This window comes from Aythya fuligula, chromosome Z (genome assembly GCF_009819795.1).
Source record: "Aythya fuligula isolate bAytFul2 chromosome Z, bAytFul2.pri, whole genome shotgun sequence".
Lineage (NCBI taxonomy): Eukaryota > Metazoa > Chordata > Aves > Anseriformes > Anatidae > Aythya > Aythya fuligula.
The window spans coordinates 49,663,026-49,677,448 of NC_045593.1; the positions used below are offsets into that span (position 1 = coordinate 49,663,026).

General features: G+C 38.9%; 1 protein-coding gene across 3 annotated transcripts in view; it reads right to left on the reverse strand.

Annotated features, from left to right (window-relative positions):
- Window positions 1-14,423, reverse strand: part of CDC42SE2 (CDC42 small effector 2) — a 79,670-nt gene that overhangs the window by 25,092 nt on the left and 40,155 nt on the right. For 2 of the 3 annotated variants that reach the window (XM_032206151.1, XM_032206149.1), the window contains one exon: window positions 8,181-8,507. In XM_032206151.1, the coding sequence (XP_032062042.1) occupies window positions 8,181-8,234 (54 nt within the window). In that variant the 5' untranslated portion in view covers window positions 8,235-8,507. Of the gene's footprint in view, window positions 1-8,180; window positions 8,508-9,746; window positions 9,894-14,423 lie in introns of those variants that run through there. The other variant, XM_032206150.1, reaches the window with a different exon arrangement.

The window sequence follows — 14,423 nt, forward strand, 5'->3', positions numbered from 1 at the left end:
GGGGGGAGCAGCCCCCAGCCAGGAGCCATATATTTTGGCCGTGCTGGTGGCACAGTGAGCTACAGGCTGCCACTCCGTGAGGCCCAGCACCATGGTGCCAGAGCCACAAGTGTGTCAAGTGCCACACCATGCCACCACAGTGCTGGTCCTGCCCAACCCAGGGACAACCCAGTTTGGTCCCAAATTATTCCTCTGCATTATAAGGCAGCCAAATGCCAACTCTAAACCATCTTGTGCCCATCTTGTGCCAAAACCCTAGTGCAGGCCTGTCAAAGATAAGGCAAAATTAAAGTGTGATTTGACAGCACCCCAATACTAATGTATGCATCGTACGAACTGGCTAGTCCTTTGCAATAAACCACTCGTCAAGAAGGAAGGTTACACTCGTACTAAAAAACAGCCATACCACAGGCAATAGGGGAAAAAACAAACAAAACCAATTATGAAGACCATGTGTGCGCTGAAGACAGTGTGTTGTGAAACCACACTATTTTTCTGAGACTGAACAAGCTAATTACAATTGCAACAAGAGAGATGAAACAGCCAAGGAGTATTTAGAAGAATTCCACGCAAGCCATTCTCTTCAGAAGACAGGTCACTCTCAGTGCACAGCATGCCTACAAATCACTGGGTGTTACAGGTGTATTTGATGGGGAAGAGACAAAGAGAAATGGTATCTGTTCTCAGCCACTGTAAACTACAACTCTCCTGAGGGTACACCCAAGCAGTTAAATAACTCTAAAATTATCTGAAACCCAAAAGCAAAACTGAATGGTCCTGAGAGGTATTACTTCCGTAAATCTGCATCAGTCTGTTTTCTGCTCAGCCTCCACTCCTCTGTTCCCCTTGCTCAGTGGCGGGAGATCAACTCAGAACTTTGCTTTCAGAGTGTCTTAGCTGATCACTCTGAACTGTTGACTTGAAAAATTGAGAAAATCATTGCAAGCGATTATGCATTAAAGTCTCTGGCTTAAGGAGTACCTTGTAAATCTCTGAGGATACTTGAAAAATAGCTGTAATACAATTCAATGGGAACTCTGCTATCATGCATGTCTCACATAAGCAAGAAACATGACAGGAGCTTCAGAGCCAAAAGTTTGAGGAAACAGTCTGAAAAAGGACAAATTCCATTATGTTGAAATGTTAGTGTTAGTAATTCAAAATTTAAGGTTACATGGGGATATTCAAAACAGCCATTTAAAACACATGTCCTGTGAGTTATATTTTGTCAGTTGTATGTTGGTTTTAAGAATGATCTCCAATGGAGTATCTCAGATCCATTACGGAAGACTTACAAAAAAATAGAGTAAGATTGCAGAGGAAGTTTCTACTCTGCACTCCCTTTTGTATGAAAATAGTTAACGGTAAAAGGCTGAACACTTAGCTGCAAGGCAACAACTTATCTCTCTGTTCATTAACACAAAGCATACTTCATTTGGAGTCAGTGGACGTATAAATCTCTCACACTATACATGCAAGTTACCTCTGCCTCTAGCTGTTGGCAGGTAGAAATACCTCTCAAAACTACATGCTGCTGTCTTCAGGTTACCTACTCACCCTGCTCCAATCTGGAAAGCAGGAGAAGAGGGGAAACAATCTGCTGAATTTCCAAGCATAAAAAATAAGGCACGCCAAAAACAGAGCTCTTGCATTTTCAACCTCCAAAAAAAAAAAAAAAAAAAAAAAAAGAGAAATTGCTCTGGACTTGTTCATTTCAGAAATGCCTCAGCATCTTCTCCAACGTTGGCTACAAAACTATTAACTTTTGTTAGACTGCATCAATCATTTCTTGTGGCAGTTCCTTTTGTCAATGACTTATACTGGGTTTTGCTGTTGAAGATGTCTTTTCACTTAAAAAAAATAAATAAATAAATATGGAGATTTAAAAAGAAACACAGACTCTGGTGTCCACATCAAAGGATACTATCTACTCCCTCCTGAGTTCAAGCAGAAAGCCTGAGCTCTACAGAGACTGTAGATATAAAAGACATATTACATCCTTCTTCAAATATGTTGATAATGGCATAACGTATTTTCATCAACAGAAAACTGGCATCATTCTTGTTTTTTTTGCCCCCTCAAAAAAGCTAGTTTCCATCCCATCAACCGGCATTATATTAAATAAATAGCATTGATACAGCTAACTCCAATAGCTCCTAAAAATGTCACAGCTTTATTCATAATAGAGTATCACAAAATATTCAGTTAATTTCTATGCAGAGAGTTATACATACATGCAGAATACTGCCTCTCTTTTTTGTTTTCTTTGTAAATGGTTTTATACTCGAACACCACAACAGATTTCAAGATGTGTGGGGACTAATTTAAATTTGAAAGGAAAATCTAAAGCAGCCCCATCAGGCTAAGAGTAGCACAAAGAAATCAGGTTTGAGACATAAAAGCTAAGTATTTTGCTGCTTATTTAACTCTGCCCCCCTTTAATAAGGTGTTCCCTAAGGCTAGCTCTACAACATCCCTGAAGAGCAAAAAAGAAGGAATTTCAAACATCTGAAACTGGCAGCTTAGTACATAATTCAATATGACAACTTTGAAATCTGAGGGCTCTGCAGAGTTGTCACTTTTTACGTCTGAAGTCTTACATAGGCTTACTGGATGTGGTAGGATGAATTTGATGAATTGGAGGGCCTGAACGTTTTGGTCATTTTGAGTCAGAACCTGTGCTTGAGAAACATGGCAGAATTGAATGGAGCAGCTGACCCAGTGTTTTTTTTCAGCAGCAAACATCTCATTTATTATGCACCGAGGGTGATTTATTCTGCATTTTGTTACGCATACAGAATGCTTAATTATCTTTACTGCGCCCAATTTACTGAGAGCTGCAGTGGTAAGATGGACCCCTGGCTATAGACAGAACCCCTTTTCTAGAAAAACAGCTACAGCTGACACTATATATCGATGGTAAACTTCCTTAAGTAACCTGTGTCAAGATAATTTATGCCACCAGTCAATAGATACAGCAGTATGTGCACTGTTCCCATTATCACCAGTGAGGAGGTCAGTTTTTGTCAGCAGTGTTCCTTCGTTACATGGGTCATGTGTGCTAGCATATTAAAATTATTCCACCTCTTCTAATTAACATGAATTTGATCTACTTTTCTTTTTCTCCCTAGAAGCTGGGAGAAAAAGAAAAAGAAAAAAAATAATCTTATGCAAGTCTCCAGAACAGAGTATTTTTCAGAAATGCTAAGGCAGGAATACCCAGTATATCTGACTGATCCAATTTAACTTTCACAGAATTGGCAGAATGGCTGAGGCTGGAAGGGACCTCTGGAGGCCATCTCAAGCAGGGACACCCAGAGCAGATTGCCCAGGACCATGTCCAGGCTGCTTGACAAGAGCTCCAAGGAGGGGGAGTCCACAGCCCACAGCTTCTCTGGGCAACCCATGACAATACTGGGTCACCCACCCAGCACAGCAATACTTCCTGATCTTCAGAGGGAACCCCGTGTTCCAGTTTGTGCCTCTGGTCCTGGCACTGGACACCACTGAAAACAGCCTTGAACAGCAGAAGTTTTGAAGTTGTTTTACCACCTAACTTGAAATCATTTGCGCAGAAAGCCAGCTCTCAGAATTGCCCAACTTTCATTTTTTAATCTCTCAACCAGAGATAACAAACAAGATTGGCCTGATGCGAAAACAAGTTGTTTTTTTTCCCCTGCCTTTATGGGCTTTCTCACTCTAAATCCAGGTCTGTCAATTCTATTCCATACATCAAAAAAGACCAGACAGAAATTTTCCTAACCACTTTAAGCATTTATGGCATGGCATTCAGCAAAACCATAAGAAGAGGTTGACAAAATGTAAAAACCTCTAAAGAGGAGAGAAGCAACAAAGAAGAAACTAATTAACTGGAGAAGGAAACTCAGAGCTAGACAGAGAAAAGCACACTTTATTCTTTTATAGCAGAGCAATAATTTTAATGCAAGGTCAAAGAAAAATAAAGAGCTCAATTGTATTGGGCGGTGGCCCAAATTAGGTGGGAGTGCACCAGGTTGTGACCAAAGACTTCTCAGACCAAAAATTAACTTTGCAAGTTAAAAACAGACAGGACAGAAACAAAAAAGTGGAGAAAAAAAACAGGCTCCTGGTGTAAGCAACGAGCTTAGCCTAGGAAAGAAACTAAGGCCACGTTCGTCTATGGAAATCTGCAAGACAAAAGGCTCACTGAACTCCTGCTATCGAGCAATGCATCTGGTAGTTGGGATTTAGCAGAATTTACCGAAACACAGCAGTGGATAGGACTACAGCACATAGGATGCATGGGAAGAAACACTCATCACATCACTGGAGAGTGCAAGATCAGCTTACAGAACCTATAAAGAGTATTTGTGGGAAGCGTAAGAAACCTGGTGCATTCACATAGTATTACTCTTCTCAAAATAAAAAAGGGCTTGGGTCAGATCATAAGAGATTAATTTCAGGCTATTTAAAGAACCAAGAAAAAAAATGTGCATAGTTATTTCTTCAACAGATTAATATCGCCTCCTTATCACCTTATGGAAACAGATGAAATCAGCTAGTTGTTTGAAATTTTCATTGTGCTGAAATACGTTAGCACAAAATCTGACAAGAGAAAATTAGAGGTTGGTATGAAAATACCTTCCCTCAGCTTCTGTTTGCATCCTTCCAGCGTTCTATTGAGGTACTAAGGGGGTATTGCAGGGTATTAAAAAACAAGACTTAAACCACCCACAGGAACATACTTTCTTCAACTGTTATCACTATTTAGTTTTGTTTCTTTGCATTGTCCATTCCTTCCATTTATCATCCTATTTCAGAGTGATACAGATTCATGTTCAAACATGTCTCCTTAATGATCATATTACGAGTAGTGCAGTCTTGGAAACATTGAGAAGAATATTTAGCAACCAAAATAACATTAGCAGAGGGAGTAAAGCACTGTTTTCCAAGAAGCCCCTGCTTCATTTCAAGGCAACACATTGCATCCATTTAGCCTTGACAAAAGACAGAAAGAGGCTGTAACTGCACAGTGATACATTTCAATCAAATCTGATTGATTGGTGATGGTAATATGTAAATACTGCCTTTTAATTAAGGAACCTCCCCAAGTGCACTAATATATACCACAAGACTGTTAGTGTACTGCTCTGGGGTATGCTGTTAGAGAGATGATGCCATTGAAATTTGGTGAGCAATGTGTTTTTATTGCAATAAAGTTTACAAATCTATCTGCAAAGGCACAGTTCAAAACCATGGAAAAGAACTGGAAAGCACCAGTCTGCAATTCTAGAAGGCCTACAAAGTAATGGAAGTGACCCAGAAAATGTCTTTGTGTGCAGTCTGAATAACAGTCTTCTGTAAAATTGACTGAAATGACTCAGTACACATATGTGTTTTTTATCTTAAGGCCATTACAGCCGAAAAGAAAGGAGATGCCATACACAAGACACCTCATTTGATATGCTAGCACTTTGCCAGAATAAAGCAGAAGGAACTCTGTTCCCACATCCTGGGTTTCAAGAGAGGTGGAACAGACCTTAACTCAATGGAAGCTACAAATAACACAGGAACACATGCAGTTACTCAGTTTTCTTTTTGATCCAGTTAAGAGCCTTTACATTTATGTCAATATTAATAACATTAAAGGGGTCCCAGGCACAGGCATTTGACAAAGATTATGAGAAAAGAATCACGTTTCAGAGAATGTAAGTTTAAAAATAAAAAGAATGTTTTAAGCTTTTTGCAGAATAAGTAGCAAATCAAGTAACTTGCTGCTTTCAGGTATTATTCTGAGACACCATTAGTTTCTGGTGTTTCTGCAAGCCCACATCACGCCTTCCACAAAAGGAGCATGCTTTATGGCTGAGCTTGAAAGTGAAAGCTGGGACACTGTTAGTGAGGTCACGAAAGGGTTGAGGTGCAGGAGGTAAAATAAAAGGCGGCACATGAAAGAGATAAACTGTGCAGACTATGCATTTCTCCTGAGAAATTGGACTGGATTACACCAACAGGCTAAAGGTACGGTAGGGTTGGACAAGAACCTTCTATGCAAGTCTGTGATTTTTGCCTCCCTTGTAATAAAGCAAAGCAGAAGGTCCTGCATGGTTGGATGAGCCTCAGTGTCATACTCACAAAATTTTGCAATACATTGAACAATAAGAAGTAATAAAAATGTAAAGTATAGAAATTGTCTTAAGAAGGACTTGGATAGGACAAAAGAACAGCAGTTGGACTTGATGATCCTTAGTTGGTCCCTTCCAACTTGGGATATTCTGTGATTCTACGATTCTATGAAAAAATAGCATGTCTTTCAGCACGAGAGTCTCCTGAACCATCTCCTTACCACCTGTCTGGCTCACGAGTTTGCTTACACTAATAGTATATGCATTGCTACGAGTCACAAAGAAAAAAATATTCATGTACTTATTCAGGTGCATTTGTATCTGACTCAATACTCAAAGCAACAGTGTGTGGCAGAATAAGGGCTGTACAACAGAGCAGCACGCTGTAAAATGAGCAGAGCAGCTGTCCGGTGGAAGGACAGCTAAGGACCCATGGTACAGCACAACCAGGCAGGCCCACAAAGATTTTTTTCCTGAGACCTGTCCTGAAGAAGTTCGTCACTTTGTAATGAGCAGGCTCAATTGAACATTTGAACATCTGATTTCAAGAACAATGCTCTGCAAAGTGCTATCTGTATCTCAAAAACATACGGCTTTAGTTTTCCAAGCAAATGCACACCACCGGATCAACAGAAGTGTACAAAAATGGGTTGTTTCCCTCTTCTCCACTTTTAAAGTATATGCTCTGCCCTTTCCATGAGTTGTGACTCACAGATTACAACATGCTGCATTAGCACGCCATGTATTTTATGGGCAATAGCTTAACTGCATCATAAAGCTTGAATAAAGATTTTAATAAGGAGTAAGACTGAAGATTCTTGTAAACAAATCCAATATGCCATTTTATATCTCAAAGATTTTAAAAGTCATGCTATTTTTAATTGAAATATATAATCCAAATAACTACGCAACTAATTTTGGCTATAGATGGATGGCATTTTAATGGACTGCACAGCATTCAGGCAGGAGGAGAGGATTGCAACTTCTCATGCTGGTATCTGAGACCTCATCTCTCTCAACCCTACCGGACTAAGAGTGAGATAAAGCTGTATTTATTTGTTAGAAATTAAAATGGTCAAATTTCTAATACTTGCATTAACACCTAAGGATCGTTCAGGTACTGAGCAAGGTCAATTGCTATCAGCTTTTTTCTTAAGTCATCAGATAGGTAGTTTATTTTAAATCCCTTTGCTTCCCTGAAGCCAAATATCAACTGAGCATATTAGTGTAAGTTTACTCTATTCTCTCTGGGATTCTCTTAATTATTGCAATTCAGCTTCAGTGGCCATATTTGCAAGATGACTGTCCTTTCTATGTATTGATTTAGCTTGATCTGGATGTCACACAATACAATGATTTTTTCTCCAAGTGCTAACCATATTCCTTGTCAATTCCACCCTCAAGCAGGCAGACTTTCTCCCACAGCACTGGACTTAATGCACACTCTAAAGCTAGTTTAAGAAACCTAAAAGTATTTCTGTACTTTCTTCCTTATGTATGCTTTAAAATGTTCTTTTGTTCACTGTGTACTTTTTCCACACAAGAGACATTCTAAATCCCTGACAAAAATATCCGCAGCACGACAACATCCCTTCACTCTCCAAAGACTTCATCTAAAAATTAAAAAAGCAGCTAAGTCTGAAAGCCTGACTTCAGTTAAGGTGTACTGGATTTCACGCTGTTTCTTAAGAGAACTATTCCCTTCCTTCACCATTGTCCAGACACACCTCACGACAGGCCTTATACAGTACAGAAGTCATGACATGTCCAGATTTCCTTCTGCATTTTGGCAGATATTGCAGTGCCAAGTTAGGTCCTCTTCACCCTTCCCTCCTTCCCTTCCCCCCCCCTTCAATTCAAACATACCGGCTTGCATTTGAAAGACTTTGGATAGAAATGAGATAAAGGATAGGAAGAAATGTATGTGGCATCCATGTAGAACAGACATTTTTCTGTCCCCCCTTACTTCTCACTGAGTTTGGTCAAAGAGCACTAATTTAAAAAGCTGTAACAAAAACAGAAAGTCCGAGCAATACAGTTAATTACAAACAACAGGGTGCTGATATTCATACTTACAGGCTGAGGCTGTTCTGCAATACAGCAGTTGAAACACAACCAGAACTCGCTCATTGTTTACAGTCTGAAGTGTGTACGCAGATGAAAAGCAGGACTTGACTTCTGTAAACGTATCTCCAGGTAGTAAGTTCTTTAAATAGATTTATTTATAACTGTTCCAATGTGAATTTCTTCTTCTCTCTTGAGCTTTTCTCTGAAGACAGACAAATCAGTCCCAGGTGAAGACGGTGAAGTTAGAAAATTATTTCAGAGTATTCTTTCAGCAGGTTGGTCCCAGCACCACGGAAGTGTTAAGTATGCTTCTTTGGTCCCTAGCGTTAAGTGAACCTGAAAACAGAAGAACATTATATCAAAAAGAAATAAGATACAGAATTTCGTACTCCCAAAGAGCCACCCACATCCGTGATTTCTTGGTGGTATCCTGAACTGAGAGTGAAGAGGTACCAGCAAACAAGTCACGTGCTTATTTCTACAATGACTACTCCAAATGGCATTTAACAGAAATCCAGATGAGGTTTAGATTCTAGCTTTTGCTAATTGAAGCAGTATTGAGGACCGGTGTCCAAGCTTCTGGCAGCCATCTTGGTTTGATCTGACTCTAACTTTCTAATGTCATTTTTGAAGGTGACAATTGACCACACATACACCCTTTTAACTTAGGAAATTCTGCCTATTGGCACTTCATGTATCTTCATAGCAAAATTACACAACACATTTACAAAGCAAGTTTTAAATACAATTAACACCAACCTCGTAGCACAGCTGTCAAACAAAAAGCATGATTTTCTAAATACCAAGGAAAAAAACTGCAGAAAGGACAAACTTGGTTAACTCAAAGACCATTTGCCTTCTCTCTTGATCCTGCTGTTTCATGTACAATTGACTTCAAAATAGGAGATTACTTGTAGAGTTTGAAACTGTTTCCTTAAACCTTCAAAATTCTTCATGTGGAACAACTGAGGCTCCAGATTCCAACCATTCCTTTGCCTTAACTTAACATTAATTGGTTAATCTCCAACCTGGTTTCTTTCACTAAGAGTACGATAAAAATTCCAGCGAGATTTCCATTTGGTCATTTATCTTGCCATCTATCATACAATTATTTGGAGGGAAATGGAAATGAAAGAAAGAATATTCGGAAAAAGTCACATACTCCTTAATAGTTTTAAATATGGGTACATCTTCATTCGTAGAAATTTTGTATGTGCATACCTATGCATTGCTTTCTGTATGCAGCTCTTCACAGAGTAAAGTGGTTTGGATACCCCATGGGATACACAAGCGACATCCTTATGTACGTATCTGTATACACACTGAGTGGCTTGCATGAGTTGCTTGTCTGGCAGAGCAGTCATGCTTTGCTGCTGCCTTCATCAGTTCCCTACACATGACATACGTAAGCCATGACGTCCCTAATTTATTGCACACAAGCCAAGTCACTGTACTGTGCTGCTACTACAAGCCAGGTACTTTCCAGGATTGTTGGCTGTGATGCATATATGAAGAAACAGCAGCACCCTTCTTGTACTAAGTCCAAACCCTCTGGGAAGCCTTCCCACTTCTTACCTTTCCAGAGGCTGACAGAGGTTCTTCAATAAACAAATGTGTGCTGTGGTAACACCACGTAAATAGGAAAACACTAGCAAAAGTACGTCTATCTCCTATCCTTGAAAGAACTATCAGTAGTGTTTAAAGTAAGTTTTTATGCATTTCTTACCTAAAAGTCAGAACGGAAAAAAAGAATATTTTACTGTCTTTCCTTATCACTAATATCACACAGATCAAAGCAATTTGAACAGATATGAAGAAAATAAACAAAAAAGATCCTTCTATACATCGTTCTGCTTGATGGTCTCATTTCAAGAAGAGGCTTTAATACAGTACTGATATTTATTTTCATTATGTTAAGACGATGATTTCTGCCTCAGAAATGGCCATCTAAACCCCATGTATGTGTCAAGAAGCTGCAATCAAACATGGGAATTATCAACCAACGGTGTGAACTGCAATAGTATAAAACTTAAAAGGAAATAACTTAAAACACTAAAGGTCTCTAAGGAAGTTCTCACATCATAATTAGGTAACTTCATATCATTTTCTCAATTCTAGTGACTTAAAGTTGGATCAACCTTAAATAGCCAGAGCCTAAAGTAGAAAAACTTGATAAGAAAATACACTGCTGTTCCCTCCAATTTCAGGATTTGCATGCCACATAATTCTTTTCTTGACTTGATTTAATATGCAACAAAATTGGAACTAGAACATGGTAAATTTCTGTTAAACATGTAACATTTAACATTTTTTGCCCAGCAACTGTACAGCTTATCTCTACTTAAAACTGAGGATTTTGCTTCTAAGAGGCACCAAGTTGTTCTGAAATGTAGCAATGCTCCCCTATCTCTAGCCATTCAGATTACAAGCAATTGCAAAAGCAAGTACCCAAAATCACAGCATTTTGAAGTCTAATATACCGTAACCTGCACAAGTTATAAGCAGGAGTCTTGCATGCATCCCTTCCTGTTAGGCAAGCGATGCAGTATTTTGATGTGTAGCTCCTGAAGTTTTAATACTGGTGCTTGTTCCTGATCTGACAAGATCCGGATATAACACATCACATTCTTGTTTTCACAAAGGGTTAAGTTTCCTACAGCTACTACAGCCCTGTACAGAACACATACATGGAAAGGGCTGGGAAATTCCTCTGTTGATTGGCCCACTCACTTGCGTGCTAGTATCTACAGCACTCTTCCTCCTGCCACAGCTTTTAAGCGCTTTGCTCAGCTGAAGCCCTGGGAACAAAACTGAAAGACTTGGCCATGCTTCTCTGAGCTTGGAATGCTTTTCCTGGTTACAAAATACTCGAGTGCGCAGAAGATTTTCTCCACCCAGTCGCACTTATCGTGCTGGATTTGAGTCCTCAAGGACATAATTCTAAAACCGACCTGCTCCCTTACACGAAAAGCTAACAAATGCCAAAACTAAACTAGAGATTACAAGTAACTTTCTCTGATTATACGTTTATTCTTAAAAATGCAATTTTCTCCTCTATAAGCTATAGAGGGCCACATTTGCCTTAAATTTATTGGTTCTACCAGCAGTATCAAGCTGTTTCTCAATATGTTCTCTTTCAATTACAAATAAAATGGCAGGGGGAGGAAAACACATCCACTAAGTATGGACAAAACTGACTGTAACTGCACCCTTCAGAAGGCAAGCAAAGGCTGAGAGGTATCTGTTAAAGAGTAATGGATTTTTATACATCCCGCTCTGCTAAAAACGTGATCTATACAGTGGCCAAGAACTGGGTATAAATATGCTGCAACAAAATGGAAAGAAAAAACAATTCAGCTGAAGGCAAAAAGGGCTATCAATACTGCGAAGTCAACAGGACCACACTTGCACTTCTCTTATGCTGCTAGCAGCTTGTTTAAAGAACAAATTGAAATGGGGAAATTCTCCTTTTCCAAATTATTGGTTATTAAAGAGCAAAAGAGAAAGGAAAATCACTACACTGACCTACAGACAACAACAAGCCAGAAAACTGTGTAATACCAGTCCTCCAACAATTTCCTAAGAAAGTGTTGCTGCAAAGCCTGGTCTACCCCCAAATCTGGCCACATTTATGGAGATCCTAAAACTTACGCAGAACCTCACAGACAGTTCCCTATTTCATCACAGGATCAAGCTGTTAACATGGCACCATGTGATCAATGAATCACACCACAAGGGCTCCTGTGTTCATCCCTGCAGACCTGCCAGATCAAGGGGACAACACTGGCGCCACAACTGAAGCATGCAGTTGAAGACAGCAGCTCCACCACTCCTCGGTTTTGCTCTTTCCACAGCTTTGAGGTGCTCGGAGTGGCAGAACACCACACAGCTCACGCTGAAAGGACAATGCACTTACTCTACCTGAACTAGAAAGTCAAAATGGTGATCAATGGTGATGCACCTATTTGCTTTTTTTCCAGTTTGAACTTTCTGAACACTGAATTTGACTTGTTTCAGTTCATGATCCAGTAACTTGCAGAGCTATTTGCTGACTTCTTTGCCATATATCTTGCATACTTTGTACACACTAATTTTATCTCATTTACAGTAATGTTTAGTATGAAAAAAATGAAATACTAAAGAGGAGGATACATTGTTATTCAAAGGGAAAAACAGTTAGGTTATTTTCATTACTCTGAAGTTTATTCAAAAATAGCTGATCTAATGCAAAAAAAAAAAAAAAAAAAAAAAAAAAAAAGGAAAAAAGAAACTAATATCTACTGTTAAATACCAGCCATAAAGGTGGTAAGTGCAAACACTGCCTCCGTGGTTAGTAGGGGTGTGGAGCACATTCTGTTACTAAGAGAGATAGCTGATACTGTAAATATTCATGTCCTACAGAAAAGTTAAACAGAGCAGGAAATAAGAAAGGATAAAACAGAAGTCAGACACTCTCTCCTCTGAGCTCTTCACACTTAGTGGCAAAAAGGGGGTTAGCATTTACCTTAGTCGATCCAAAGAGGGATATGCTGCATGCTGTGGATGATACAGTTGGAATAAAGCTACTTATGAATCATGTAGGTTAAGAAAAGCCTACTGTTTTTAAGAAACACCTATAAAGTTCCTTTTAAGGGTCAACCTCTATATCCTCTGGCTGTGTAACTGTTTGCTATAGCTTCAGACAGGAAGTGTGGTAACAAGGCTATGACAATTACTTGAAGCAAATAAAACCACAGGAAGAGAAAGAAAATGACTGCAGGTGTTAACATCTGAATTTAACTAATTTGCCCCAAAGCTCAAACTACTATTTAAGGAGAGGGGAAAAAAATAATAAAAAAAGAAGAAGTAAAGCATACACAAAGTAATGACTAAGTATGACATGTCACAGCATGTCATGATGTACCACGACATGCATACGTATGCACGAAGTCGCATCTAGGACTACTACGAGTTTTTTAGTCTCCATTAATTTGTAGAAAAGAAATTTACAACCATTCTTGATATGGAAGAATAATTTCATACATTTATTTTCTTTTGCCTTAAATGCCCCAACAGCTGTCACTTGTTTCAATCCTTCATCAGTAAACAGTCATTTTAGAGTTGTTTTTTTAAGACTTGGTTTCCTTTTTTTTTTTTTTTTTTTTTAATATTTTTCCTTTAAATCTATGTTATAGCTGTACCATTTCTTCTAGCTGCTCAGCAGGCTCATTTCTTTCTGTCACTTGAATATGTATGGACAAGATGAGGTTAAGGTATATCCAAACTAACAGGTTGAGCTCAAGCATCATTTCCATGGACTTTAAGCCGTAGCAACTGGTGGATGCTTTCCAGCTCTCAAAGGAAGTGGGAAGTGTTTACTTCCCTGCCAGCTTGATTTTCAAACTTCTTTTGGAAATAAAATGACCTGTAAGACAAGCAACATAGGCTTAGAAAAACGCTACTTATTGAGAAAGTTGCCTTCATACCTGAATTTTCCACCAGAGGCTGTCTCGGTAGTGCCGAGGCACTTGCAGAAGCACTCTTCCTCCCTCTCCCCAGCCCGAGCAGACACTGCTGGGGACTTTGCCGCTGCTTTCAATGCACCAGTTATCTTTGCACTCTCAAACCCCAAGAAACCGGAGCTGTGCAGAGCTCTTGCTAGACCAGGGATAACACTCACCGTCAGCACAGGCTGAGTGAGGCCGAAATCCATTTTTCACTTCCTCATAACTTTCCCATATCTATTCTTCCCTCCCTGCCATATGCTTGGGGCTTAAGTTTCAAGACAATGAGTAAGTGTCTTCAAAGTTTGAGTTACAACTTTCTCATGCTTTTTTAAACATTTACAGCATAGGTCTTGATACTGTAAAAAAGTATTTTTTTTAAATATACATTTTTATTTATTTATGTTATTTTTATGTAAGCCTTTTCTTGTTATGGTTTTGAACATTTTGCATGTTCTAAGTTTGCAGGAAGATATGGCAACAAAAGATGCAGAAAGGGAACAGCAGTAAGCCAGTAAGAAGAAATACCAGGCATTTTGTATCATGTCTCTAAAAGAAAACAATAAAGCAGGTACAGTCGGGAAAGCCAGTTGGAAGCGTAAAGTACAGGGTCTTTAAACATTTTTATAACATTAGTAACATAAAGCTCAAACAGTTGTTCTTATCATTGATGAGTGTCATACCTTTTTTTTTTGTAAACCCTTCCTACCCATAATTCCCTGATTTTTTTTTTTTTATTATTATTATTATTTTTTTTTTTTTAACTCCA